The following is a 27,429-nucleotide window of genomic DNA, read 5'->3' as shown; positions in this document are numbered from 1 at the left end:
AATAATTAAGGTTCAACTTTCTGTTAAGTTGTATTTTTTTAATTTAGTGTCTATTCATGTCTTCTTAGAACAGTACTCGTTCTAGAGGACTGGGACAAATCATGTCCTATCAAAAAAACTTCAAAATGATTTTTACAAACACTCTAATTCCAATTTTCTGGTGAAAATGTATTCTTCAAGGATTTATATAAGTGAAATATATAGAATTTATGAAATGTTTTGGTTTGCTTTCTAAACTTGCTCTGTGCCAGAAAACACAGACAAAAATTTAAAATCTAAATTTAAAATGCGCTATTGTAATAATGTTTGTTTTAAAATCTATGAAAATGTTGGTGCTTTACACTTGTGTCCCAGATTCATGTCAACTCTGCCAGATTTGTATAAAACATGATTTAATCAGGCATAAAAAGGGTTAGCTATACCCTGAGGAGTGCTGTCTCACTTCCTGGTTTAAAAAAAGCAAGAATACTGCTCAAGCACTGGTAAACTGTCTATTTTTTGACAAATTCATTCAATATTGCTATCAGATGTGTCTCAAACATAACATGTCAACTCTGTAGTCCTTCTAAATCAAAGCTAAATATCAATTATGGTTAAAAATTAAAAACTACGTAAGACGTCCAATCCATCAGATTTTTCATCTTTCTTATTTTTCTGGAAGTGTGTATTTTACATGTTGTCTCCTGTGAGCTGTCTGACCTGTCTGCAGTTTCCCCACTGGGGATTTATAGAATATAATGTAATCCATTACAGATTTGATGTGTGTGAGGCCGGGCATCACACAGAACAAATGCGCATTAGTTTGGAATCTCTTCTCATCTCTTCAGTCTTGATTTCCAAGTGGTGCAGACTAAAATGTATCTGGACAAACAATCAGAGCAATTAAATGTGACGTAAAGGTGAGCAACACATGTAAGTTGGGGCTGTGCTTGATTTTCGAAGAAATGATGGCCTGGTGACAAACTTTCTCAAATTACAGTGAAACAGTCACCAAAATATGTTTCTGAAATCATTACCGGTCACTAAATGAATCATCTTCAACATCTCATCCTGATGCAACCACCTCACCACCAAGGCCAGCAAAATCATTGGTTCACCCATTAGTTCATATTCATCTGGTTCCCAGGCTGATGCATCAGTGCTTGTGCATCACCTCCTCCAGTTGTCTGACTGGTATCACTGGAGGACACACCAGACATAGTAAGTTTTCAGTAAGTGTCAGGACTCACCCTGCTTCCTCTCTTGGGTTCTTGTCCTGATGAGCCGTCGGTGGTGGGGGCGGGTTGGCTGGTGGTCTGAAGGCTCTCTGAGAAGCAGCATTCATTTCTCCAACATTGTCCGCGTTCTCCTTGTCCACCTTACTGCTCACAGCAACAGAGTTCCTGTCTGACACAGCATCCTCTCCGTCCTCAGGTGGACTCACAACAGGTTCATCATGTGGATCTGCAGACTTGTTGGTGTCTTTGTCTACTGTGGAGGGTTCAGGAGCAGCGTGTTCTGCCTGCTCCTGCTGGACTTCAGGCTCTGCTGCTGCTATTGGTGTCTCTTGTGGTTTTGATTCAGTGGATGAATCAGTGGCTGCTAATGTCTCCTCCTGGCTTTGTGTCTTTGACTCACTTACTTTGTCCGTCTCCTTCTCTGCTACTTCGTCCTGAACCATCTGAGTCTCACTAACTTGGTGAGAATCTGATTCATCCACATGTTCTTCTTCCTCTTTAACTTCTCTCTCTCCATTCACATGTACATTCTGATGAGTTGTCTCCTCTCTTTGTCTCACATCTTCACTTTCTTCTTCCTCCTCCTCTTCCTCTGCTTCCTCTTCATTCTTACTTGACTTAAGTGAAGATCTGTCTGTGCTACTGAGCAGCTGCAGGGTTACATTCTGGAAGAAAAAAAATTATATGACTGAAGGAAGGTCATCAAAACACATGATAAATACTACACTACAAGCTAATATCAGCTAGTGAGAGTCATTTTTGCCTCAATGCAAAAACCACTGATAGCTGATCAACAGTGAGTTTACACCTCTCATAATGTGATAGATGTATACCACTAGTGGTATCAACACACCTCCTGGATGATCTGATTACAAGTAGACAGCTCACCCAAGACGCATGGAGATGTGATCACTCAGACCACATTCAGAGGTGGTCTGGGCCTCATGTGAACACATTCTGTCAGCAGAGTGTACACAGTGCGGCCTGAGCCACAAGACCAACTACACAACTGATGTCCTGTAAGTCCACATGAAACAGCTGTCTGATTTCTATGTAGTTCACTCTCTCTCTTTTCAATCTGGATGGGACTTCCTGGTTAAATAAAGGTAAAATTAAGAAAAATAAACTGTAGTGCAAGTTTGTGTTTGGGCTCTCAGCAAATGATTTCACTCTTAACCACAAGATCACCGGACTCTCTTAAAAAATCATGCAATTTTGAACTTTGCTAATTAGTTATGGCGAATCTTAATCATCTGTGCATTTTTATCAAATCTGCATTAAATGCAAGCATTTTTGTATTTCCTTGTAAAAATACTGTCAGTCACGGCATTGCTGTACCGGTGGCTACTCTGTGTCTGAATGTTTCAACTGATTTCACCATTTACATTAATTTACAAAAGAAGACAACATCTTAGTGTTGTGTCGAATTTTAAAAATACAGTGAACAGTAACCAATACTACTTCCTTACTTCCTAGATGTTTAGTCAGGGGAAGATTAAACTTTGTGTCTACAATAGATTCTTAATCATGTGTGCCTTTTGTTATAATCAGCATTAAATGCAACACATTAAGTTATTTCTTTCCTTGTAAAGCTGTTTTACCTGCCAACATTTAGCAGCTGTCTGAACACATATTCTACTGACAGTAAACATGTCAGAGTTTTACAAATACAGTAAAAAAAAGCAGGCAATTTTTTGAGTTGCTGAGTTAGGAGAAGCTTTATAAACTTTGTGAATCGCTGTCTACAACTATTTTTTAATCATTTGTGCCTTCTTGTACATTCAGCATTAAATGCAATGCATTAAGTAGTTTCTTTCCTTGTAAAAAACAATGTCAGTCATGGTATTTCTGTACCAGTGGCGACTCCATGTCAAAATTGTGTCTATCTGCCAACATTTACACTAAATTTATTACAGAAGACAACATTTATTTGATAGTAAATATGTCATATTTTACAAATACAGTAAACAGTAACCAATACACTACTTCTTCTCTCATGTGCAGAGAGTCCCAGTACTCCCTTACAAGAAGGCCCAAATTTGAGTTGTTGAGTGAGTAGAAACTTCATCAACTTTGCAAATTGGCTAAGGCAAATTCTTAATAATTTGTGACTTCTTGTACATTCATCATTAAAAGCAATATATTGCTTTTAATTGTAGCATTGTTGTACCAGTGGCTCTTCCTGTGTGAAGAGCTTCTACCTGCCAGTATTTAGCAGCTGTTTAAATACACTGTTTCAACTGATTTCACCAGTCACACTAAATTTATGAGTACAAAAACATTTTACTGTCGGTAAAAATGTCAAATTTTACAAATACAGTGAACAGTAACAAATATAGGCTAATTCTTTGTCACCTGTGGCGAAAGTCCCTAGGCTCCCTGAAGAAACCTCACAATGTTGTGAGTTGTTGAGATAGAAGAAGCTTTATAAGCTTTGTGAACCACTGTCTGCAACAAATTCATCTTATACATTCTGCATGTTAAACATTAAAATATTTCTTTGTATAAAAAAAAAAGCGATTTATGTGCACAATGAGTGGTGAAGTGAGTTTGGATCACAAGTTTTCACTCAAGACACATGTATTTATTTGTTGTAATGCCAGATGTGAACATACAAACTCAGAGTTGCCCACTTCTGATCAGATCACACAAGACGCATGTTAATACCAGGTGTAAACAGGCTCTTTTTCATCCATTTGCAAAATGTGATGAGATGTATTTTCATTCCTGACATTCCAGACTGCCACAGAAAGTCAACAGTACTCACCTTAATAGTAGTGACGATCACCCCCAGCACAGCCTGGCCACTGTAAGATTCACTGAGATCAAACTCCCCTCTCAGAGAGTGAAACACTCCGTTCATCACACGCTTCACCTAAAAAAGAACACACAGCTGCCTTCACTTTCACTGCTCAGAAATGATGACTGTGAGCTCTGATGTGTAGCATTAGTTGGATAAATCAATTAATATCCTCTACTTATCTGGCTACACCTATAAAAACACCTATAAACACAAAACAGGGCTGAAGGCTTTGGGATTGGGTCTAAAAATGGGAGGGACTGAAAGCTCTGCTGTCCTTCACTGACATCTGCTGGTGGTGATGTGCTACTGCTGTTATTGACTTTTTTAGTAACAAAACAACACTCTGCACACCCTCAGTTCATTGTTCTATTTGTGTTTTAGTGTGTGTGTGTGTGTGTTCATGACTGACTCCTCACCTCTGCTGCAGTGTCTCCTGAACTCTCCTGCTCCGTCAGTTTCTTCTCCAGTTCAGCCACTCTTCTTTCCAGTCTCTCCCTCACAGCTCCTCCCTGCTGCTCTAAGGCTGCATACTGACAGAGAATAACATAAACACAATATTTTTCTTGAGGAATGAATGGCAGTTTTGTATGTAAATATGATGTAATCCCTGACGAATGCATTCCCTGCCAATGATGACCGTTTAATCTAATTAGAAGCTAATTAGAGGCTGACAACGAGTCATCCATCTTACTTTTTCCTGAAGAGCCTGCAGCTCCTCAGTTTGCCCGCGCTGTTGGAGCAAACTCTGCTCTTCTGAATCTCTCGACTGTTTCAGAGCCGCAAACTGTTAAGAGAGAGGCCAAAAATAAGACAATCACACAATCACACTTACATCATACTTGACAACTTTTTCTCGTTTTCCAATGATGACTGCAAGTTTCAAAAATTCAAACTTAAGTCTTTTAAAATTTTCCAAATAAGAAAATGAAAACAAATAGACCCAAATATCTGCCTGAACAACTATATTTGACTGAACATATCCATTATTTTAAGTGTGCTTTACCAAAGAAAACCAGGTGTTCACTCTTCAAAAATATAAGTTCTGTTTTTTCTTCTACTTTGTGAAATGAACATATCTAATGCTTTTTCTACAAGTAGTGATTTCATATTTAAAAACATAACAGCAGTCACAACTAAAAAAATTAGATAACTAACAGGCTAATCAGCTTAAATGGTTGGACTTTTAACTACTAAGCTGTTTTAGCTTTTTCATCTAACTTACTAGCCTACAAACATTTCAGCATACTTTATATATTTGTTTTCTTTGGTATCAGCTCCTTCTGAGCCTTTGAGTTTTTTGGCCCTGGTATTAAAGAGTAAGTTTGTATTTTTCAACCTGGACCATATTTTCCCATGATTTTGTGAATAATGTGGTGCAGCAGTTTTTGAAACAGGTCCAATATTGAAGGTGAGCCAGCAGAAGTGAAACTGAGCTGCAACGTAATTGCAACTGTGCGCTGTTCCAACAATCACAAGCTCTGGTTTGGTTAACCAGATAAACCCTTATTTCACTGAGTTCAATGTGAAAATATTCTGGCACTACACAGCATTTCACTGCTGCTTCTCTGATGTCTGACCTCAGTGGAAGAATAAGTTAAGACAGTTTTTGGTGAGGTTTATTTTGCTTATTAATTTTGAATGAAGATAACGATGGCGGTGATAAAATTACTGCGTCTTTAAGTGGAGTCTGGTGGGTTTCGCAAGAGCAATATATAATATGGGTTTCTGCTTAAACGAAAAGGATCTTACTCTTTAACAAAAAGGTCCGTCTCTGTAGGAATCCTTTCTATAATGTTGTCAGACATGTAGAGAAACAATTTGAACCACCTTTTAGTAACTTAGACACAGAAACATGGGAAAACAGGGTCCAGGTTGAAAAATATCAAAGTTATCCTTTAACCGTTGAAAAGTGAAAAGTTGTGTTCGAGGGTTTTCATATCACCCAAGCAATAGTTTATGTTATTTTAAATTTGTTATATGTTATTCAAATGTTTAAGGACCTATTACATTTATTAAAGCATAAAACATGAATGGCATATCGTGTACTAAGCCTGCTCTGCATTTTGATCTTGTCCTACATGAAAAGATAAAACAAATACTTATACCATTGTTGTAAAGAAACAGTCCTATTAAAAGAGGTGCACCAACTTCACTAAGATGCTGGACTCAACTGACCCTGATGACCTCATCAGTGTAAGACCAATAAGATAAATTTTATGTATGTGTTTTGTTAACTTATCCACCTTTTCCTGTAGCTGGGTTAGCTTGTCCTGCAGAGCATCTCTCTGCTCTGTTAGCTCAGCCAGCTCTCTGCTGTGCTGCTCTTTAGCAGTGGCCAACATCTGCTCACACTTCCCCTTCCACTCGTCCTCCAGCTCCGCCTGCAGCTGAGACAACTGCAACACACACGGTACAAGCCATCAGTGTTGCTATGTATGGCCAGTGATCTTCTGATCCAAGAGAGTTCAGAGAGAATTCAATTTATAAATTTATAAAATCAGCAGATTATCATTCATTATATTCTCAGCTGATGAACCCTTTCATTGGCTGCTACCTGTTCAGATGCAGCGTTGTCCGTGCTGGTCCTGGCCTTGCGAAGTTGAGCTAGGACATTGTCCAGCTCCTGCTGGCTGCTTTTGCGGAGCTCCTCCACCTCCTCATCCCGACGCTGACGCTCAGCCTGCCACTTCTTCTTCCTCTCTGAAAGTGTCTGAAAGGAAGGGAAACCAACTGTTTTTCAGCATTTACATTTTAAAAACTCCTGCTTGAATTCTTTATAAATCTGAATACTTTAACTTGAAAACAATGCTCTCGATTGCCATTTGCAAAAAGTGGTGATGTAAGCACTAATGTTCAGATTAGAAGAAATAAGGAAGATTACTGGGAAGCTACAAAACCTTAAGAAAAAATTATTCTCATAATAATGGACTTGCCTTTTAATGTCCACCTTTCCCTGACAGAAGGACAAAAATAAAGTCTACTCACTCGTTCTAGGCTCTCTTTATCAGTCTTGAGGTCCTGCAGCTCCTCCTCCATGTTGTTGACTCTCAGCTCCATCTCTTTGCGTCTTTGCTTTTCTGAGCGGTACTGAGTCTGGGCTCTCTCTGCTGCCTCCTTCAGCTCTGAAACACACAAACATAGAACTGTTAGACGAGCATTTCTTTAAAGTTAACATGACTCAGTGTAACATTCTTTATTTTCTGCGTTTCTTTTGCTTTTTACACTCTGGGGCCATGTTCTTTGTGCATGGAGTTAGCTTGATGTGACTGTTGATTATTTGAAACAAGCAAAGTTTATGTGGAGCTGCTGTCAAAGCAACATGTTCAGAAAATCCAGCGAAATTCACACATCTGAGTAACACTCCCATTTTCAGATTCTAATGATATAATTCTTCAGAGGAACCAGCAGAGAAATGTTGAGCAGACATTGACATTTAAGGATAGATATGGTTCTCCTCTATCAACAAATCACATGACCAAAGTCTGATAGATCCACTCCATTGTTGTCCAGAAACTTTTAAAACACACCAGTGAGTCACATTGTAGCACTGGGTTACATATTCCTTTATTACATGAACACACACTTCAGTTTGTTTCGGCTCAGTCCCACACACACACACACACACACACACCGTCCTGCTGCCAGAAATACTCACTAGAGCAACAAATGTGGATTAATCTGCCGCTGAAAACAGTCACCAAAAATACCCTCTCTTATGTTTAAGTAATGTTTCATAAAAGCTACAGTGACCAGCTGCTTTTATAAAATTGAAACTATATATCTGAGAATGTTGAAAATAAGAAAAAATCAAGACTTACACTTCCATCCTGTGTTTAAGAAACACATGAGATTATTTTAGCTATTTTTAGTTAGATTAAATCACGGAGAAGACGAGCTTGAGCTGTTTAAGTAAGGTGTTAATTCAACTTTATTGTCATTATGTAGCCCATGATGTTGATCTGTATTCACATTTTACCAAGAGATGTTGCAAATATTTTGTCCATCTCATTTATGTTATTGAGGGTGGACATTTCATTCCAAAATCAAAATACATATTTTTCCATACATTTTGAAATCCACTAGAAACCCAAATCCCCAACTGCAACCTAACTATGTAATTTAGGGTCTTATACACATACAGTGGTGGCCACATCACCTATTGGTATAAATTCAAAGCCTCTAGAAGTAGTCTTGAAGCACATGTTGCTCTTTGAACATGGCTAAGGTGGTGAAGGAGCTAACGAGTGAGCAATGGATTTGAATAAAGGCCCTTTTTGATGCTGGCTGGAGTTACCGCCAAGGACTTAAGATGCAGTCCAAGCACTGTAAAGTACACGTTGAACTGCCATGATGCCACCAATTCACACCAGAACCGAAAGAGGAGAGGTAGAAAAAAGAAACTTTCAGACAGACAAGTGACACATCTCAAAATTCTGACCGAAGAAAGACCTCATGAGAACTGTGTGATGAGATCAACACCACAATGACTACTGGTGCAATAGTGTCTTCAAGAACTCTGTGTCGGAAAATGGGAGAAGAAGGACTTGTTGGCAGAATAGCAGCAAATAAACCATTACTGAAAGAGAAAAACAGAATGAAACACCTGAAATTTGCAAAAGAACACAAGAAACAGACAGAGAAAGATTGGTATAAAGTGTTGTGGACTGAGGAGTCCGAGTTGAATAGTCTGGCAACAAGCAAAGAGTGTACGTTCGACAGAGGGAGGGGGAGAGATATAAAAATGAGTGTCTCTTGTCAACAGTAAAGGGGTAGTATTATGGTGTGGGGTGCCATTTCAGCCTCAGGAACAGGAACTTAGTGAAAATTGATGTCATCATGGATAAGAAAGTATACCACAACATTCTGGTGAGGCACAGAGTACTATCTGGGAGTCATCTTATTGGACCTGGATTTATTTTCCAAGAGGACAATGACCTTAAACATTCTTCTAACTATTGCCGGAACTACTTGTGAGAGAAGGAATCTGCTGGAACATTTGGAATGATGGACTGGCCCCTTCAAAGTCAGGACCATAACCCAATTGAGCAAATTTGGGGCAAGTTGAAAAATTAACTGGACAGATCTATTGTACATTCAAAGGAAAGCCTTAGGCTTGAATTGAAGAAGGCATGGGATAACATTAGTGTTGAAGTTCTCAGGAAATATTTTGACACTATGCCAGAGAGATGCGCTGCTGTAATTACTGCAAAAGGTGGACATACCAAATATTAAAGTTAAAAGTGGATTAAAACAGTAGGACTCACTTCATCTGATGTTTGTTGTGCTCAGAGCAGCCATCTGCATGTTTCATGAACATTATGAAATTAAATCATGTTTTGGAGGTCAATAATTTCAGATCTGTCAGGTGTTCAAATAATTTTGGCCACCACTGTATGAATAAGCATCTAAAATGTATTAGAAATTAGTTTTAATCCAAATTCCACAGTCCAGTGTGAGTTGTCTCACCAAATGGGTGCAACAAAACCTCTCTGCTCTGTCCAAATCTGTCTCTTTGTGTCTGAGATAAATCAACAATGGGGAATTGAAGCTGTGAAGCCCAGTTCTTTTCCAAACAAAAAAAACCCCACAAAAAACAGCATTTTACTTCACAGAACATAGGACTTGCTGGTCTACCACTGCCTGCAGAAAATAACGTTAATTAGGATCTGAAGTAAAGTGTGAAAACACAGAATAACACAAACAAACTAACTAAGACACAGCAGTAGACCAGCAACTCCTGTGTTCTGTGAGGTAAAATTACTGTTTTTGTCAAAGGAGTTTGGTTGCTTTGAAGACAGCAAAGAGGGCGGCTTCAGTTCTGCATCAGATGCCAACTGTCTGATGCAAACTCTTGGGTACCAGAAAAGACTTATCATTGCTGGCCTCACTGCAGCCAAGAAATCAGGCGCTACAAGGTGGAAACACCCTGATAAAGTCTCAGTGAGCAACTGAATTCTCATATGCTCTGATATAATTTACTTGGAGTTGTCCACTGTTTGAGTGATTGGAGTCAAAGCATCCAAGATCAGGTCTGTGGGTGTCAGCAGCTGAAAATTTCAAGGAAGATATCCAGCAATCTTTCCTTTTTTCCATTTCCCCCCTTATTTTTGTCCTGTTCTCATTATTGTTTTTTTTTAATTAATTGCTGTGGCATATTAAATTGATTATTATTGTATATTGTGTTTTCCAAAATTTTGATTAAACAAAAAAATTGATCACAAAAAAGAAAAGGCTGTCTGACAGCAAGGTAAAGTGATGAAATACTCTGAAAATAGCGTACACTTCAACCATGTGTTTTTAAGGTGTCTAAAATGTGTTTTGCTGCTGACACTGGTACACCTGAAAGAAACACCAATCAAAACAGGATCTACCACATCTACACATATTCTTCAACAGCGAGATTTGCTGTATTTTGAAGCTTTTAACTTCTGTGGATGGTTTATGAGACACCCAGCTTTGGTAACATATATGCATTTTTGCTATTTCCATAACCTTTAATTATATATACTAAGCATTACAATCTAAAGCCTAAAGAATTACCATAAAGTTGAAGACCTCTCTAAAACAGCTTCAACAAAAACTGAACATTATAACCTTTATGAAGGTAGGGTTTATTTCAGAACTGCTGAATTAGACTGCAATACTACGTGTACCTAATAATCTGGCAACTGAGTGAAGACAAACTATTTGAAAGACAACAGATCAAATCAATTTTATTGCAGTTGTCTAAACCAATAAAAACAACGTGAACAAACCTTCCAGCTGTGTTTCCAGGGCAGCGATGTGCTTGCTGTGGCTCTCACTGTCCTGCAGCGCTGAGCTCAGTTTGGTCTGCAGCTCCACGGCCTTCTGCTGGTGAGCTGAAGCCTCCAGCTGCAGCTGGGACAGCCGGGCCGCGGACGAGGCCAGATCCTCCGTCAGACGAACCTGATGGAGACGCAAATCGGACAGGAGGAAGAGTGAGAGGAGGGGATGCACCAGCAGCTGTCTACAGTAAAGTCAAACCCAGGCCACATAAAGACAGTGGAACAACAGAGTGACAGCCTGGATGAGTGGCTACTGGTGCTAGTGGTGTGAGCAGCGTGAGCCTGTGGGAGAAAAATGGTGAGTGATGATGACTGATGGAGAAAGGGGCAGAGGGAAAAAGAAGAAAGAAAAGTTAGTTCAAATGCTAATGAAGTATGATATCAACAGGATGATTCCAGAGGCAGCGGTCAGATCAGGGTCAAACAGTAGTTCCACATCTTTCTTCACATTTTGTGCAGCATGTTTGGGGAGTTAGTGTGGAGTCATCAGGACAAACCAGAGAGTCAGATCAGCTGAATAGTCCCAGATTTGTTTCCAAAATGATCTGAAAGCATTTACAGAGATTGTCTAAACCTACTACTGTCTTCTTAATTGTTTGGTGGACTTCACCATTTCTTGTTTCAGTGACCTTATCAGCTTTGATCCTTTTAAATGGGCATCACTGAAGAATTATTTTGAGGAGAAAGAGCAGGTTTTTCTTACCAAGTTTAAAAAGTCCATGCCATTTTTTTTGTCAAACTCAATGAGGAGCTGCTGGTATGAAAATAAACTTTTACTTTGTAATTTCTGTCTTATTTTGCAGATACTATTTGACCCGAGTCTGGTAGCAGTACACAGAGAAAACAGGCTCACCTGGCCGGAGCCCAGGTCCTGAGGCAGTGCATGCTGAGAAGAGAGAGCAGTGAATGCTAGATTTTCCTCAGAGCAGCACAGCAGCGCAAATAACCAGGCAGAGAGCGGTTGGCCAAGAGTGAGGCACCTGAGCATCATTAACATGAGACAGAACCAACCCAGTCTCCACTGATACTGGTATATATGAATTTTATCACTGAGTGAAAATCTTAATGTGAAATTCAGATTGTGTAGATGTACTCAAATGTAATGCTTATGTCTAGTACAAATCAAAGAATCAGTGTTCAGTTAGTGTTGCAAAGTCATTTTGCCATTCATCACTTTCCTGTGAATGAATGGTAAAATAGTGAAAAAAATGTAGAGACTGTAGCGAGGGACAGCTGCACACTCACACCAGATTTCATTTTGTTCTCTCTCCAGTCTGAGAGATGGTAACAAAACACATCTAAATAAAACCACCCACAGTCTTTAAAGGACCAGTGTGTAGGATTTATTGGCATCTAGTGGTGAGCTTGCCGATTGCAAACACTTAGAAGAATCTCCGGTGGCTGTGAAACTCCAAAAAACATGAAAGGGTTTATCTAGAGGCAGTTTTTAGGTTGTTCATTCTGTGCTACTCTTAAAACATGGCAATCTAATATTGTGGCCTCTATGACAGAGGATCTGCTCCCTCTGCAGATATAAAGTGCTCATTCTAAAGTAACAAAAACACAACACTTCATATTTGGTGATTATACACTAATGAAAACATACATATATAAAATATATACATATAATAAATATATACATTTCTGCCATATTTCTGCCAATAAATCACGGTAATCTTACACACTGGACCTTTAATTGTAAAGACCCCCACCTACCTTAGTGCTTCAGCCTAACAAATATACTGGATTTATGAGGTTTATACAGATAAGTGTGCACCAAATGTATTTTTTTTACATTCAAAGCTTCTACAGTTTTCTGAAGGAAGCTTAAAATGTCTGTTGTTATATTTTGAGATCATCACCCTACAAAAAACATCCTCAAACAAAATCCTTGATTTGAATTGAAGTTATTCACTGAAATAAAAGAGCTGAGCTCTACTTTGGACCAGTCACTGAAATGCTAGAGGACAGTGGTGAGATGCATATTTCTCCAGGCTGTCCAAAAACCAAATCCACAGTCTGAAGGTAATTCACACACTGCAAGTTGCTTAGTTGATGTGACACTGTCTCCAGACCAGCTGCACTGATTTAGCATCTCTGACCACATTTGTAAGCAGACAAATGATAAAAATACCAATACGAGCGTTGCCATGTTTGTTATACTCACTGTTGTTTCCTTCTTCACCACTAAAAACAAGTCCTCACCTTGTCCTGCTCAGCCTGCAGCAGTCTGGCCTGGTTCTGTTCACTGGATGACTTGAGGGAGTCGTTCCTCTTCTCCAGCAGCAGGTTACTCTGCTCCATGTACCTGGATCACCACAACACCAACACGTTACATCCACCTCAGACACTCTTAGACAACTTCGATTCTTTCTTTGAACTACACATCTCAGTTTAGTTTGTTGTTTGTCTATGTAAATCACAGTAAGGCATGATGTTATGGCCTTTGTTCAGCCATAATTGAGACTATTTGCCATTTTCTGACTCACCTCTGGTTCTGGTTGATGAGTTCCCCGATCTTGCGGTTTTGCTCCTCAATGCGAGAGCTTTTCTCAAAGACTTCCTTCTTTAAACATTCGTTTTCCTGAAAACAAAAGAGGAGTTTTCAGAACACAGTTTGAATCCTTACAGGTGCCAATACCCTGTAATAAAAGAATTAATTTAAAAACCAGTAACAGAGCCCCTAAAAACACAAGGTACCGTACTATTCAGGCATGTACCTGGACAATTCTTTGGATGTTGTGCATTATCATGGAGGTTTCCATCGACATACTGGGCATGGCCATGGTAAGACTTCCCTGCCGTTGAAGGTCATCGATCTGTTATAAAGTAAAAAAAAGAAGACCAGACCAGATGTATCTCCTTTCTGTTAAAGCCACTTAATGAACACATTCTTGCACAGAGTTTATACCTTTGAGGCCAGCTGGTCCACTTTATCTGCCACTTTTCCAACAGATAAGCGGATCTCTGTGTTGTGTTGTCGGGCTTCGGTCATCAAGAAGGAAGTCACATCATTGGAGCCTAAAGAAAACAACACAATCACAGTTTCTCCATTTTAATCGAACGCAAAACTGCATTGCAGCTGTGCAGTGTTATGAACTACTGAGGCTGCAGAACTGCATCATGTAACAGTTAACACATCCTAAAGTCACTCCAGACAACCCACTAAATAAACCTAACACTCAGTTTCTTTGTAATTGAAATGAATGCTCTCACCCATGTACGGGACAGTTTGTGCAGGGTAGACTTGGCCAACAGGCTGCAGCTGAGATGGAGCTGCAGAGGTCTGTGTGTAGGAGTAAGGCTATGAAACAACACAATGCAATGATATAAAGACATATGAGCAGATTTGCTCTGACTGTATGTACATACAGTTCATACAAAATGTGGTTAAATCTCACCTGAAAGGCATGGCTGCTGCCTGGCAGTCCAGGCTGTGGGGCCGCAGTGGTCATAACAGGAACTAAGGCAGAAGGTGGGGCTGTGTGAGGATGAGGATGTGCTGCAAGAAAAAATGAGAATTTAAGATTGTTAAACATAATGTACAGAAAGGTAAGGAATTGTGTCCTTTGTAATCCGGAGCTGCAGGAAGAATACATCAATAAAGAGGTGAAGAAATGTACCATGTGCTGAAGCTGGAGCAGCAGTGGATATCTGCACTGGAGATGGAGCTGCAGGCCGATCCTTCGCTCTGCTGCCACTGGTGTCCTAGAGATCGACACGGGGTGACAGAAACTCAGTAATGACATTCTGTTGCTGAATATGTGAGACACAATCAAAAAAAGAGCGGTCAACAATCAGTGCAGCAGAGGCCAAGATACCCTGACTTTAAGCTGCTAAAGTACAGGACAGGCTCCAAAACATTGGATCCTACTCTTCCCATACAGTCAAAAGCATCTTTCAGTAGACCCTCCATGTCTGGTAAATTCTTACATCTATTTAACTCCAAACCAAGTTTTTAATGCTACTATGCTGATGAAAAATTTGTAGTCTCTAAGCACAGATTGCTCAAGTGATGGCAATATACAACTGCATTATACTTCAATATTATACTACTCCCATGACTTATGAACTGACTTTGACATTCCAAAAAGTTATATTTTTCTGCACAGTCTTTTTTTGGCTAAATTCTGACATTCTGTTGCCTCAGCTGATTTTTTCCAAGCTGAATGATTAAATTATCTTCCTTTATCTTTGAGCTTTTGTGCAGATAGAAGCTGGAGGCTTTCATGTTTCTCAAAATAATGTTTTATAGATACATGCCAGGCTTACAAGAAAACGTCAAGCAAATTAAAGCATTTAAATGATCTTCAGACTTTAAAGGATAAGGCTGCACGCATATGAATTCAGGCAGTAAATGGCAGATGAATAACACCTTCTGGACTGCATGGGAAAAACAAATAGACAGCCAAATGGAATGGAAAGATGCCAAAACAGATAAAATATATTAAATAAAAATATTTCCTGTGTAACTGTTCCAGTAAGTGACAGTAGTTTAGTATTAGTCATAATTCATAGTTCATAGAGTAATATCCAGTTCAATCATGTGGGAAGGCAAAAAGTTAAATATTTTAACTTTGAACAGAAATGCCATCTGTCATTACCGGCATTCTCTGCCGACCTCACCTCATCTACCATCTGCTTGAAACCATGTGAATGCAGCATGAGGCTGGTGTTATTCTTTATTTTTCTTACTTTCAATAAATCCTATTAAAAGAGCAAAATGTGTTGCTGACCTTGTTGACATAACAGGCTCTCAGCCCTAAACCTGCTGGTTCCTACTGAAGACATACATCTTAAAAACATTTCACAAATTTGTAGTCTTTTGAAAAGCCTAAATAGTTTCCTAAAACAGCTGCCTGCTGTAGCTTTTATCAAACATTACTCAAACAAGAAGAAGTAACAGATTTGTTATGGACTATTTTCAGCAGCAGACTAATCCACAATAGGATTGTACTGAATATTTGGGGCAGCAGGATGAGGAGCATATGCCTATGTGGGACTGAGTCAAAAAAAACTCATCGACAAAATTTATTTATTTATTTAAATCCTCTGGAAACACTTTGAAGGAGAACCCTTATTTACAATAGTGGTGAGGTACAGACACAGGATAGGAATACACGCAACTAAAATCATCACAAAAGCTTGGAGACAGCAGGATGAAAACTTGGTACTGAAGGAACATGATTAAGATCTACCAGGCTTTGGATTCACACATGATACTAGAATACATTAAATGTTGTTTTTGGTCTTTTCTTGGAGTTTGCTTACATCTACAGAAAAAACTTTCTTCCCTGGATTGTGCCAATAACCCACCTCGAGCTCTGAGTCACTGGATTCGGGCTGGCTGGCCACTCCTGTCAGAAAAGGCAACATGGGCTGACCCATCTTTGCCATGCGCGAGATCAGCTTGGCTTTTGTGGCATCTGGATTCTGAAGTTAGGAAAAAAAAACATCAATAAAGCTGCAAAATAACTTGTACAATTAATATTAAAGTAGGCAAAAAACTTACTGCCAGCTGTTCGCTGAGCGAGTTCGACTTTGCACGTAGTGGTGGCTCCCTGGAAGAACAAAGAAAAAGGCAGAGACAAATCAGATTAGGTGCCAAAGGAGTCAGAGGATAATGCTGTTAACAATTTCCTGAGTCTTAAATCTCACCCTGGTATGCCTGGACCTGAGGCGGGTGTCTGTATCCGGGGCTCTGGGGCCAGATTCTCCACACTAGGGGCTGGGGAGGGAGCCGGGGAGGGAGCAGCAGAGTCTCTGGAGCTGGCGCTGGCCCGATCAGACCCACTGTCCTTGGAAAACTTCACCTAAAGCAGGAAAAAAAACAGAACTTGACTTCACTTCACTTCACTAACATTACATTAAAGTAAAGAGGTCATGTGGGAAGTGCCAGCTCTTTCAACACAGGCAACTGAAAGATTCATGTGACATTAAACAGCTCAGGTATGTTAGAAAAGGTCAAATAGAAGAGCAGACCAGGAAAGGTTTTACCCGTCGAAGTTCTGCTTCAAAAATCAGAGTGCTGTTTGACGGGATGCGGTTGGGGACTCCCTTGGATCCGTAAGCCAGGTTGGGTGGGATGATGATGAGACGACGGCCTGCCTTCTTCATCCCCAGCATCCCCTCCTCCCAGCCCTGGTCACACAGAGAGAGACAGGAAGAGGGGTAATGAGGTAATAACATAATCATATGAACATGATGCAAATACACTTCAGCAGGTCATTTAAAGCTAGTTAATTTCAAACAGTTTTACCAGATTAGCTCCACTAGTAGAGGAGCAATAAGAGGATTAACATGAATGAAGTCACCAGAGAGGAACTTCTCAAAAATGAGAGGAACTAACATCAGTTTAACTTAATAAACATTGGTGCAAAAACTTTCAAAGGAACTACTCCTGTAGGGAAATGTAGAACTCATACTTAACTACAAAAATTCCTCTATTGCTCTTTTTTACTTTATTGTAACGTCTATACTTCTGTCCGAGTTGGGATCCTGTAATGACTTAATTTTCCCAGTGATCTTATTGGTCAGCAGGCTGTTAAAGGTAAAGGCTAACTTCAGTATTTTCAACCTGGACAATATTTTCCCACAGTTTTGAGTCTAAGTGACTAATAGGTCCAGTACTGAGGGAGACTGCCGCAGCAGTCAGCTGTGAAACAGGCTGCAATGTAATCCTTATGGTGCAACTGCACACCATCAAAGTACATCCACTAAAAGTGCTTTTTTTTGCCACTGACAGGCTCAGATTGTTATTCTAGTATTGGAAGACATTATAGAAAGGATCCCTACAGGGATAGAACTTTTTGTTGGAGTGAGATACACTTTCCATCATATTCATCATAGTAAAATACACTTCATTCAAACTCAACAGACACAAAATAAAACTTATCAAAAATGTCTCGGTTTACACTGTCTTTCCTCCAACAATACCCAACTCTGATTTGTTTGAAATAAACCCTTAATTCACAGCAGAACCAAGGGGAAAATGGCGTGTTGATCCAGAAGTGGATCAACACTAACTCAGTGAATTAGAGTTTTCAACCAAACCAGAGTCTGTGATTGTTGCAGCAGTGGAAAGATGGAGACAGTTTTGGTTTGTTTTGGGCACTGCAGCAGTAATCTCACATTGTGATAGAGGCCCCAGGGTAAACTTCGAATAATAATAAATTTTAAAAGAAATTAAATTTTGACTCACTTTGATCACTTTTCCAGCTCCAACCTTCAGTCGTAGCAGCTTGTCCTTGTTCTGGTTGGAGTCAAACATCTGAAATTATATTTAAGATTCGGTGAGTTGGGTTCCATCATGTCTGGAAAGTCCACAGGAACTGGTGCCAAAATGATGACACTGGTTAAATAACAATGGAAGTGTGTGACCTGTCCGATGGCGTGGTTCTGCAGGAGCCAGCCTGTGTACACCACCTCCAGAGAGTCTCCATTCTCCACCGCCTGGCCCTCACCAAGACTCAGATCCTGGAACACCACAGTATCTAGCGAGGCTACGCTGTTCGCTTTCGCCAAACATACCTGATGCACAGAGAAGAAAAGAATTAGTGTCTATTAAACAATATACTGTAGCTAAACCTTGTATTTAATTGACTTCAGGAGGATAAAGGGGTTTTAAAGATGAATCCTGATATTGTGGATTTTGTGCTGTCAACACAGACAGTCTGTTTACTTAGTCACACACTTAATCTTGGTGGCAAATCTCATCCTGTGCCACTCACCTCTTTGCAGAAGTCTGATGAAACTTTCTCTGATTCAAACATCAGGGACCAGTTCTGCCTCTGGTCATCATAAAAAGTGCAGTAATTGTTGGACTGTACCTGCAGGAGGGAAAGAACATGTGGTCAGGAAGACAGAAAAGACAAGATAATGAACACTTGGGCTCATCATGCATCTTTTTTCATAATTTTTCAAGTTCTATACTCTACAATCTGATCATGTGTCTGGAACATTGATATGTTGTTCTTGTTGTTTGGTTTAGTTATTTATCTACTGAGTGACAGACTGATATGGAGTCTGGAGTTTACTGTCAAACTTTTTAAGTTTCATTATAATCAACTGATATATTTCAGAGGACAATTATAAATTTAAAGGGGAGAAAATTGTCACATTTAATAAAGGTTTGATTTCATATTTTGCTTGCATAGCTATAATGGAAAGAACAACTATAATTTTTAAGCTAAAGATGTTTGGAAGGAATGTATTCAGGCCTCCCATTCTATTTCTTTACAACATACACAGAACACAACTCATCCCAGAAAACCTCTGTTGTGAATTCAGGGTAAATTCACAGCTGAAACTAACATACATTGCTTTTGGAGTTCTGTTCATAAGATATTAGTACAATTAAAAGCACAATGTTTGCAGGATCATTTTTACTGGCACTGACACCCAAAGAAGAAACACTGGAGTCATTCATTTAAGCTGCTCTACAAATGATTTGTTTTAACAAGAAAAAGCAGACAACACACAGCTGCTATTAGATAAAGAGTTAGTTAGCAAACAATTATAGACTGATTTAATTTATATTTAAATGATGTATAAAATACTCAAAATAACAAATAATAATAATAATAATAATAATAGTAATATATAATTAAATTTGGCAATAATTCTGTTTCCCTATTCTTTAAATAACAGTGAATAATAGAATGTTTAAAAAATAACTTTGCAAAATTAGTTTTACAAAGGCTTTTAAAATATTTTTTGTTGTCTTTTTACTTATCTTATCATATTCTACCTCACTATTCATTTCTCTTTTGCTCTAGTTTTTACAGTTTAGATTTTGTGATTTCGCTTTAATTCAAAGACATGTAAGGCCTCAGTGTGCCGCCTAAAAGATGAATAAAGTCCCAGGAAACAGGAGCTCTGATTGGCCAGATGTTTAATCCAATTATAACATCTTATTAAATCTGTCAACTTATTTACTAATCTAAATGAAATAATAGATTGTCTATAAATGTTTACAAAAAAAAGTAACCCCACTCTCATGTGTGTTAAATATCTATGGCTCTTCTTGTGTACTCTATGTTGACAATGAACAACAATAACAGATAAAAAACTGATAAATGACTTTGTGTGATAAATCTCTAAACTTTATTTATTTAGGAAACACAAATTATCCAAATGTGCTTCCATACACTGTCAAACTTCCCACCCATGTAAGTGTGAGATCTCTTTAATGCATCAGATTATGTGCTCATCCGTATGTATTCACCATCCTCTCTGTCTCTACTCACCGTGAAAACAAAGCCCACATGGATCTTGGCAGCGGTCACTTGTTTCTGCTGGCTCAAGTACAGAAGTAGCTTGTACTGCAGAAGAGAAGAGGTGCATTATTCATAAAAATCAAAAGTCACACCAGTAATCTCAAACAAGTGACCAATTAGCAAAGCTCCAACCTCTTTTGTCGTGTGGCTGCCCAGCACGGCTGCTCCCAGCTTGCCCTGCTTCACATACTGTCCGTTAATACTGCACATGGGACAGAAACGGCAGAAAGGCTTTTCACTTGACTTGGTATAAGATGATTTGGGAAGTCGTGACTTTACTATGGAATTCATTTTAATGTTTTTAAGCTTCGGAAAAACTGTTTCACGTGTAGAGTTAATAGTTACAGCCCACTGAGTTTTTACATTCAGAAAATACATAAAGGACGCTGAAAAATTCAACAAAAAACATCATGAAAGTGGTTTTAAAAGACTGAAAACAGGCTCCTCACTATCTGAAGGCTTGGACTGCTGTGGCGCTTAACACTGCAGGAGCTCCAGGTGGTGCAGCTGGTTTCTGGGTGGCTGGTGCTGTGAAAACAGACATATTTCAGTTCAGTCTCCACATCATGACTGAACATTAAGTCAGTGACTCTGTTTACAAGCACGCTCATTTTCCATTACTGTTCAGAATATTCCGAATTTGGTACAGGTCATGTATACAGTATATTCTGTTTGGATATCCTTAGTTAGGCCGATTCTGGATACAGTATTTTCTGACTAAGACATGTGGGATATGCAGATATTATTCAGGTTTTAGGAGACTTATTGAGACATGTATACAACACACTCAGAATGTGTGTCTCAACTGGGGTTTTATACCACAGATTATGACATGCATCCTTTTTCCTGCTTATGGTGAGCTCTGCACGTTATAGACAAACCAGGGTAGAGATGAAAGTACAAAAGAGAAGCCTGCATTTCTGGTCGGATGGAGAAGCACACCTACTTCTAAACATTATGACAGACTTAGATATCAACAGGTGTTTGGATATGCTTTGGATGTTATATAAAACATAGTGTAAACCGTAGGGTATACGTCATTACATGAATTGTAAAAAGCTGCATGTAAAAAGGAATCATTTACAAACACTATACATGCACAAATTTGTCCTTAAATTATGCATGTGAACATTTTACACGTGAATCTGGGATCGATATTTTCTTACCTGAACTGTTCGTACTCTACGAATAAATTTAAAGCTGCCTCAGACCATGTGTACACATAAATGATTAGGGCCCACGTGTCCTAGAAAATGCTGAAACACACCTTTTAACTAAATGCAGAGCCTATCAAAATTGCATTCATTAAATAAAGGCTTTATTAGGAGTGTTAAGAGTATCCTATCCTGATGCTTTAATACAATTTTATTTTATTTTTCTTGTTTTAAAAAGAATAAAAATGATTAAATAATAATTATTAGTAGTAGTAGTATTAATACTATTATTATGCATTGCCATTTTCATTCAAATGAAATAGTAAATCTGACTATAACTGAATTGTGGTCATTAATTACAAAAAACACAAGCAATTACAAATATCCCCTTATAGTCATGAAATAACTAAACCCTGGGTGAAAATCGTTGCTGAATGTCATCACTTTTAATCTCATTTCTTATCCCACTCAACAAGTTATTGCAGTCTCTCATCTTGGACACATCAAGTGGTTCTTTTTCTCCACCTGCTTCCTTCTTTTCCTCTGATCTATTATTCTGTTTTTTCCATTAACTTGAACATAAAACTGCCTTGGTTATTTCAGCACACGGAATCATTTTTATAAGGGCCTTGATGTTTTTTCTTTTGCCATCATCACTCCAGAGGGAACCCTGGATACCACCTCTTATATTGTGCATGTGTGATCGTGCGACCTATAGACTGAATGGAGTAAGGGAGCACTGACAGAGAGCTGGGTAATCAAAGACATTAAAAGTTATTTCCAGATTGTTTCACAGGGATTATGCTCTAAGCACCAATAAACACCCCCACACATCACAGCAACACCTGATTTTGTCTAAATGTGACGTTACAACAACCTCACTGCTTTCTCCATATTTCCTCTTCTTAAACTGACTCAGGTGACAATTTTGCACGGGCATTTACTTTGTGCGCACAGCAGGAACATTTCTACGCACATTAGTGAATGAGGCCCAGCATCTTTTGCAGAATAAAGGCAAGCAATAGAATACTTTCTGCATGTAAACACAGTCACTTATGTCTCTGTTGTGATGGTCTCTCACCTGAATTGGAGCTCTTTCTGGGCTGTTTGGGTGCTGTGTACTGGAACGACTCGTTCCCCTGACTGGCTTCTTGGTCTAGTCCAAACAGGGAGGCCAACTTGGCCCTGCAAGGAGAATAAGTGTAAAGATCATGTAGATATAGGTATGTTGGCCATGAAATGTATGATGGATACACTCATAGAATATAAATATCTTGGCCTCAGATAGGCCTATAAGATACAGCCTCTGACGCAGTACTGACTGTACAGTCACAGCTCCAACTCACATGGGTAAAGCTGCTCATACACTTGATTTCAGGGATCTCAGGAGTTACTGTAGCTGCCTGCCACACTTCCACAGCTCCTAACACCAGTTTAATCCACATGAAGGTTTAAAAGTCAACTCCACAATGAGCAACATTATATTCTTTCTCTCTAAAGGATTCAAGGGTTCATGTAATGGTCATTTTACAACACAAGGTTGTACAATGAAATTTAGGTTTGTGGAGATACTTCTGTATCTCTAGCCAGAAAGCAGCAGGATGAACAGATGAACAGACTGCACAAACTTGCATTGAATCATTTAGTCTAAAAAGATCTTAGAAAGGGGATTAAAAAAGGCCATCACAATTTGCAATTTGCATTTTTGTCAGACCAAAAACCATAGATTCTCATTCAACAGAAAAAGAAATGTTAACTCACAGTCCACTTACTAGATTTATCTGGAACGTTCTACCTCATATCATGGTCTTCCTCAGCAGATTAAGTTCACTTAGCATTGTTTTTTTGTTGTTGTTGTCATTGTTGTTTTGTCAAACTACTGATTCCCAAGTCAAGACTGACCTTTCTAACTTTCTTATCTGTCTATTATTTTCTTGATTAATCAATTTGTTGTTTGGTCTGTAGAATGTCAGAAAACGGTAAAAAAAAAAAAAAGAAAAGAAAAAAAAGAAAAAAAGAAAAAATGGTTTCCCAAAGTCCAACATGACATTCTCTTGTTTTATCCACAACCCAAAGAAATTCTGTTTACTATCAAAGAGGAGTGAAGAAACCCCAAAATACTCACATTGGAGAAGCTACTTGATTGATCGACTAATCATTACAGCTCTTGAACTTTCACCCACTACTTGGTTTTCGTTCATTTGCACTCATATAAAGCAGAAATAATCGGCAACTATGTTTTAAAAAAAATTGCAGTGCAGAAACAACTCGATCATTACTACATCAATCCATGCTGCAACATCATTGCAACTACTACCTCAATCACAGGCACCGATGAGATCAACCCTGCCAGGTTAGACCAACATTTCTGTAAAGTTTCTGTAAAGTGGTTTCAAAACAAGACCAGTCTGCCCAGCTAAGTGTACTGACCCCTGGAACTCCTTCCACTGGTAATCACTGGTGTCACCCAGTATGGACATGTTGAAAGCCTTCAAGCCCTCATCCCCAGTGGTCAGGAAGTGGGATGAGGATGGGCAGTCCGCTTGCATGTGTGAGTTAAAATCCTTCTAGCGTACGTTCCAGCGTTCCTACCCTGGGCTGCCCCTGATCTCTCTGTCCCCGGTGCAGTCACACCAGCGTGGTAGATTCAACAGCATAGCAGAGCTCAGACTGAGTGCTAGGTATTCACTGAGCGGAGATGGGCTGTGGCAGAAGCCTTCACCTTACTCCTCTAACAGGCAGCATGTGAGAGGAATTAGCCGCCATAACACTCCTCCTCCTCCCTCTGAGACGGGGCCCTACACTGGCTGCTCAGTCCAGCAGCTCAGACACACTGTGCTGCTGCTATCACACAATGATGTCAGTCTGAAAATGTGGCAAAGCTGGAACTGAATGCCTCATAATTGAGAGAGGTATATTAATAGTGACTGAATCATAACGAAAGGGTCACAGTTTGGATTCCTGAAACATCTCATTTATTTGATAATGTCACAACAACCTACATTTTAAATAGCTTTCAGTAAATACACACAAACAGAAAATAAAGAGGGTTCCTACATCTCTTTCCAAAATCAAACTCAAACACATTTCAAACACTTTCAAAGTGCATTTTAAAGCTTTTTCAGCACCTTACAGCTGTGTAAAGTGACATATTTATACATGCATTATATATAGTATACTTAAAATGATTTTGATGATCAAATGAAATCAGATCATATTGAGCTATAAATAACCAAAGTTATGTTTTGGAGCTGCAACGATTAATTGATAACTAATCTATTATTAAATGAATTGCCAACTATTTTGATCAGTGATTAATGATTTTGAGTTATTTTTTAATAAAACGTCCACATTCTCTGATTTTCACCTCTTAGATGTGAATATTTTCTGGTTAATTTCCTCCTCTTATGAGAGCAAACTGACTTTCTTTGGGTTTTGGAAATAAAAAGATATTTTAAGACAACAGCTTGGACTTTTGAAAACGTGATCAATATTTTTCACTATTTTCTGACATTTTACAGACCAAAACACAAATTGATTAATAATCAATTAATCAAGAAAGTAAATGAAAGAATCTAATCTAAAGAAGAAAAAAATCTTTAGTTGCATCCCTTTAATGTTTCATGATAGAATTAAAAAAAAAAAAAGAAAACCACAACAAATTTCCATGTTTCAAAATGTGTCACCTGTCTGTAAGTAGACTTGGACTATAGAACCTGAACCAATATAAAACAATCACTCAAAAAATATGAGACGAATTACTTCAATTCCAATAAAATCCTTTTCTTTTTTTTTGTTTTCGAGACGACAACCTCTCCGAATGTTGTTGGTTGTTCTCTTATTTCAGACATATGTTATAAAGACTTATTATTAAAGTAATGCAATGCACTTTCCAAACCTTGAAAACATTCAATTAAAATTCGGGAATTTTCAAGGATTTCCAGCATCCATAAGGACCCTGAAAGCTACACATTGCTCTTAATTACAACAAATGAACAGTTTTGGTCTTTACTCTGTACTCTAACCATCTTTGAGTGCTTTGAGCTAGCTCTGAAACACTTCAGTTAACTGTAATTTAAAGAGGACAGCTCATCCCAAAATCAAAAATACATATTTCCCCACTTACCTGTGGTGCTTTTTATCCATCTAGATAGTTTTTTGTTTTGTTATAAGTTGCTGAGTTATGGAGACACTGACTGTAGAGATGTCTGCCTTCTCTGATATAAAGGAACCAGATGGCACTCAGCTTGTGGTGCTCACAGCACCAATGACCCAGTTACAAAAGATGGCGTTTCATGTTGGAAACTACACCTGCCCACCATATCGCTACTGGGACCTTTTAGCTCAGCTGAGGAGGATGCCATTAATGTTTGCATCCCACACTGTCACGAGCTTGAGTCTCTTGTCCATTGGTAGATACACATTTCCTTCTGCACAGTGACACAGTTGGCAGGCATAGTTTGGTGGAAAGAAAACTGTTCCAAGATGAAACTGCTCACAACAAGGTCTGTGGATAATCTTGACTAACCAGGTCTTGATTTTTGGAAAGAGACGTTGCTATTGAGTTTTTCTAATTTATTTTTTTAGTTTTGAGCACCACAAGCTGAGTGCCATCTAGATCCATTATAATGGAGAGAAGACAGACATCTGATGACAGCTGATATCTCCAAAACTCTGCAACTCAAACCAAGACCATCTAGATGGATAAACAGCACTACAGGTAAGAGGGAAAATGTTTTTATTTTACTTATTTATTTATTTTATTTAGAGTGCTTTGAATAACTAAATAGATATAAACTTTTTAAATCTTTGAGTGCTTTGATTTAGCCCCAAAACGGTTTTGTTGACAGGGACTTTGGTTAATGAGACAGTAATGTAAAAACTTAACAGGAGACAGTCAGCAGAGGTAATGAAGGCATGTGATAACTCATCAGATCAGTGAGAGCAGACCAGAAATGCAGTCGATATGAAATCAGTGCAAAATCTGACATAACTTGCTATAATGCTCCATGAACTAGCCACTTATTAGTTCGTTACACCTATAATATCATTAATTCTCCGTATGATGTAAAGATTTTTACACGTTAAAAAACAAGCATGCAGTTAGCTTTCCTGGAATGTTCCGCTCTCTAATTCATTGATTTAAGTCTCATTAAATGTCTAGCAGTGCACTGAGGGCTCATACACATACATGAAAATACTTTTAGAAATATCACAGGTCATTTTCTAATTCGGCATATATATATGTTCCTCTGAGGGAGTTTAACTGATATAAAATCTCGTCTTTTGAAGTAGTTCACAGTGCTTCTCTTGGTATTTTGGTGGAGGAACAAATATGGACAAAAAAATATTTTATACATTTAGTAAAATATGTGCTTCAGTGTGGGGAAAAATGCAAGCCGAATAAGAGACGAACTTACAAAGAATGGAGTTATTTTATGAAAGACATTACCTACAAACTATGTCGCAATAAACTGCCAAATTTTGGAAATGAAATTTCCATACAGGACAACAGCTAGCTTAACCTCGGCTAAGCTAGTTAGCTCGCGAGCTAATAGCATTAGCCTCACAGACAGACAGACTCACCCTCCTGTTGGAGACAAGAAGTCTCCGTCCTCATCGTCTCCGCCAAACATCTTTACAGTCTGAAACCTTTTCTTATTTAATAAAATAATGCACTTTAATGGCCTAGCTGCTTTAACATGACTACTTTGTTTAACTGTGGCTTCCCCTTCCTGTTTTTGGTGGAATCAGCTGACTTTCCACCTGACCCCAATTCAATTAGCCGTAGCTGCCACTAGAGGGCGCCAAACACCAGTGCAACATTTCAAATGAACAGCAATCGCAGTCACTGTCAGTGTGCTCAATGCAGAAAAATGTCTCCTTTTCAATTTTTTTGACAACAACATGATAACTATATATACACATACATAGTTAAATTTTGTAAAGGACTGCAACTAATGATTATTTTCATTTTGATTCATCTGCTGATTATATTCTCCCTTAATTGATTGATTGATTGTTTGGTTTTTGATCATATTAAATGATTTTCTCTCTAACCACTCCAGCTGCATTTGTAAATTTTCATATCTTTTAATTGTACAAACCTTAATTTGTAAAGTAAATAGTGAGTGAAGCTGGCAACACAGTAGAGTAAAAAGTACAAAAATT

General features: G+C 38.6%; 1 protein-coding gene across 3 annotated transcripts in view; it reads right to left on the bottom strand.

Annotated features, from left to right (window-relative positions):
* The window catches only part of fkbp15b (FKBP prolyl isomerase family member 15b), a 28,093-nt gene extending 1,064 nt beyond the window's left edge, over window positions 1-27,029 (bottom strand). Inside the window, exons 1-28 of one of the 3 annotated variants that reach the window (XM_084729284.1) lie at window positions 26,845-27,029; window positions 22,340-22,443; window positions 20,554-20,632; window positions 20,237-20,306; window positions 20,075-20,149; window positions 18,557-18,655; window positions 18,207-18,356; window positions 18,028-18,096; window positions 16,824-16,967; window positions 16,485-16,639; window positions 16,339-16,387; window positions 16,143-16,259; window positions 14,450-14,534; window positions 14,228-14,328; window positions 14,043-14,130; window positions 13,738-13,847; window positions 13,547-13,645; window positions 13,316-13,410; window positions 13,032-13,134; window positions 11,680-11,712; window positions 10,776-10,947; window positions 7,006-7,142; window positions 6,575-6,730; window positions 6,264-6,416; window positions 4,712-4,804; window positions 4,437-4,550; window positions 3,985-4,092; window positions 1,230-1,882 (exon numbers count right to left, since the gene is read on the bottom strand). In XM_084729284.1, the coding sequence (XP_084585410.1) occupies window positions 1,230-1,882; window positions 3,985-4,092; window positions 4,437-4,550; window positions 4,712-4,804; window positions 6,264-6,416; window positions 6,575-6,730; window positions 7,006-7,142; window positions 10,776-10,947; window positions 11,680-11,712; window positions 13,032-13,134; window positions 13,316-13,410; window positions 13,547-13,645; window positions 13,738-13,847; window positions 14,043-14,130; window positions 14,228-14,328; window positions 14,450-14,534; window positions 16,143-16,259; window positions 16,339-16,387; window positions 16,485-16,639; window positions 16,824-16,967; window positions 18,028-18,096; window positions 18,207-18,356; window positions 18,557-18,655; window positions 20,075-20,149; window positions 20,237-20,306; window positions 20,554-20,632; window positions 22,340-22,443; window positions 26,845-26,894 (3,461 nt within the window). In that variant the 5' untranslated portion in view covers window positions 26,895-27,029. Of the gene's footprint in view, window positions 1-1,229; window positions 1,883-3,984; window positions 4,093-4,436; window positions 4,551-4,711; window positions 4,805-6,263; window positions 6,417-6,574; window positions 6,731-7,005; window positions 7,143-10,775; window positions 10,948-11,679; window positions 11,713-13,031; window positions 13,135-13,315; window positions 13,411-13,546; window positions 13,646-13,737; window positions 13,848-14,042; window positions 14,131-14,227; window positions 14,329-14,449; window positions 14,535-16,142; window positions 16,260-16,338; window positions 16,388-16,484; window positions 16,640-16,823; window positions 16,968-18,027; window positions 18,097-18,206; window positions 18,357-18,556; window positions 18,656-20,074; window positions 20,190-20,236; window positions 20,307-20,553; window positions 20,633-22,339; window positions 22,444-26,844 lie in introns of those variants that run through there. The other 2 variants (XM_084729285.1, XM_084729283.1) reach the window with 2 other exon arrangements.
* Between the last annotated feature and the right edge of the window lie 400 nt (window positions 27,030-27,429).

The sequence above is a fragment of the Lutjanus erythropterus genome, chromosome 10, assembly GCF_056507025.1.
Source record: "Lutjanus erythropterus isolate fLutEry1 chromosome 10, fLutEry1.hap2, whole genome shotgun sequence".
NCBI lineage: Eukaryota > Metazoa > Chordata > Actinopteri > Lutjaniformes > Lutjanidae > Lutjanus > Lutjanus erythropterus.
This window is presented reverse-complemented; position numbering and strand designations above follow the sequence as displayed.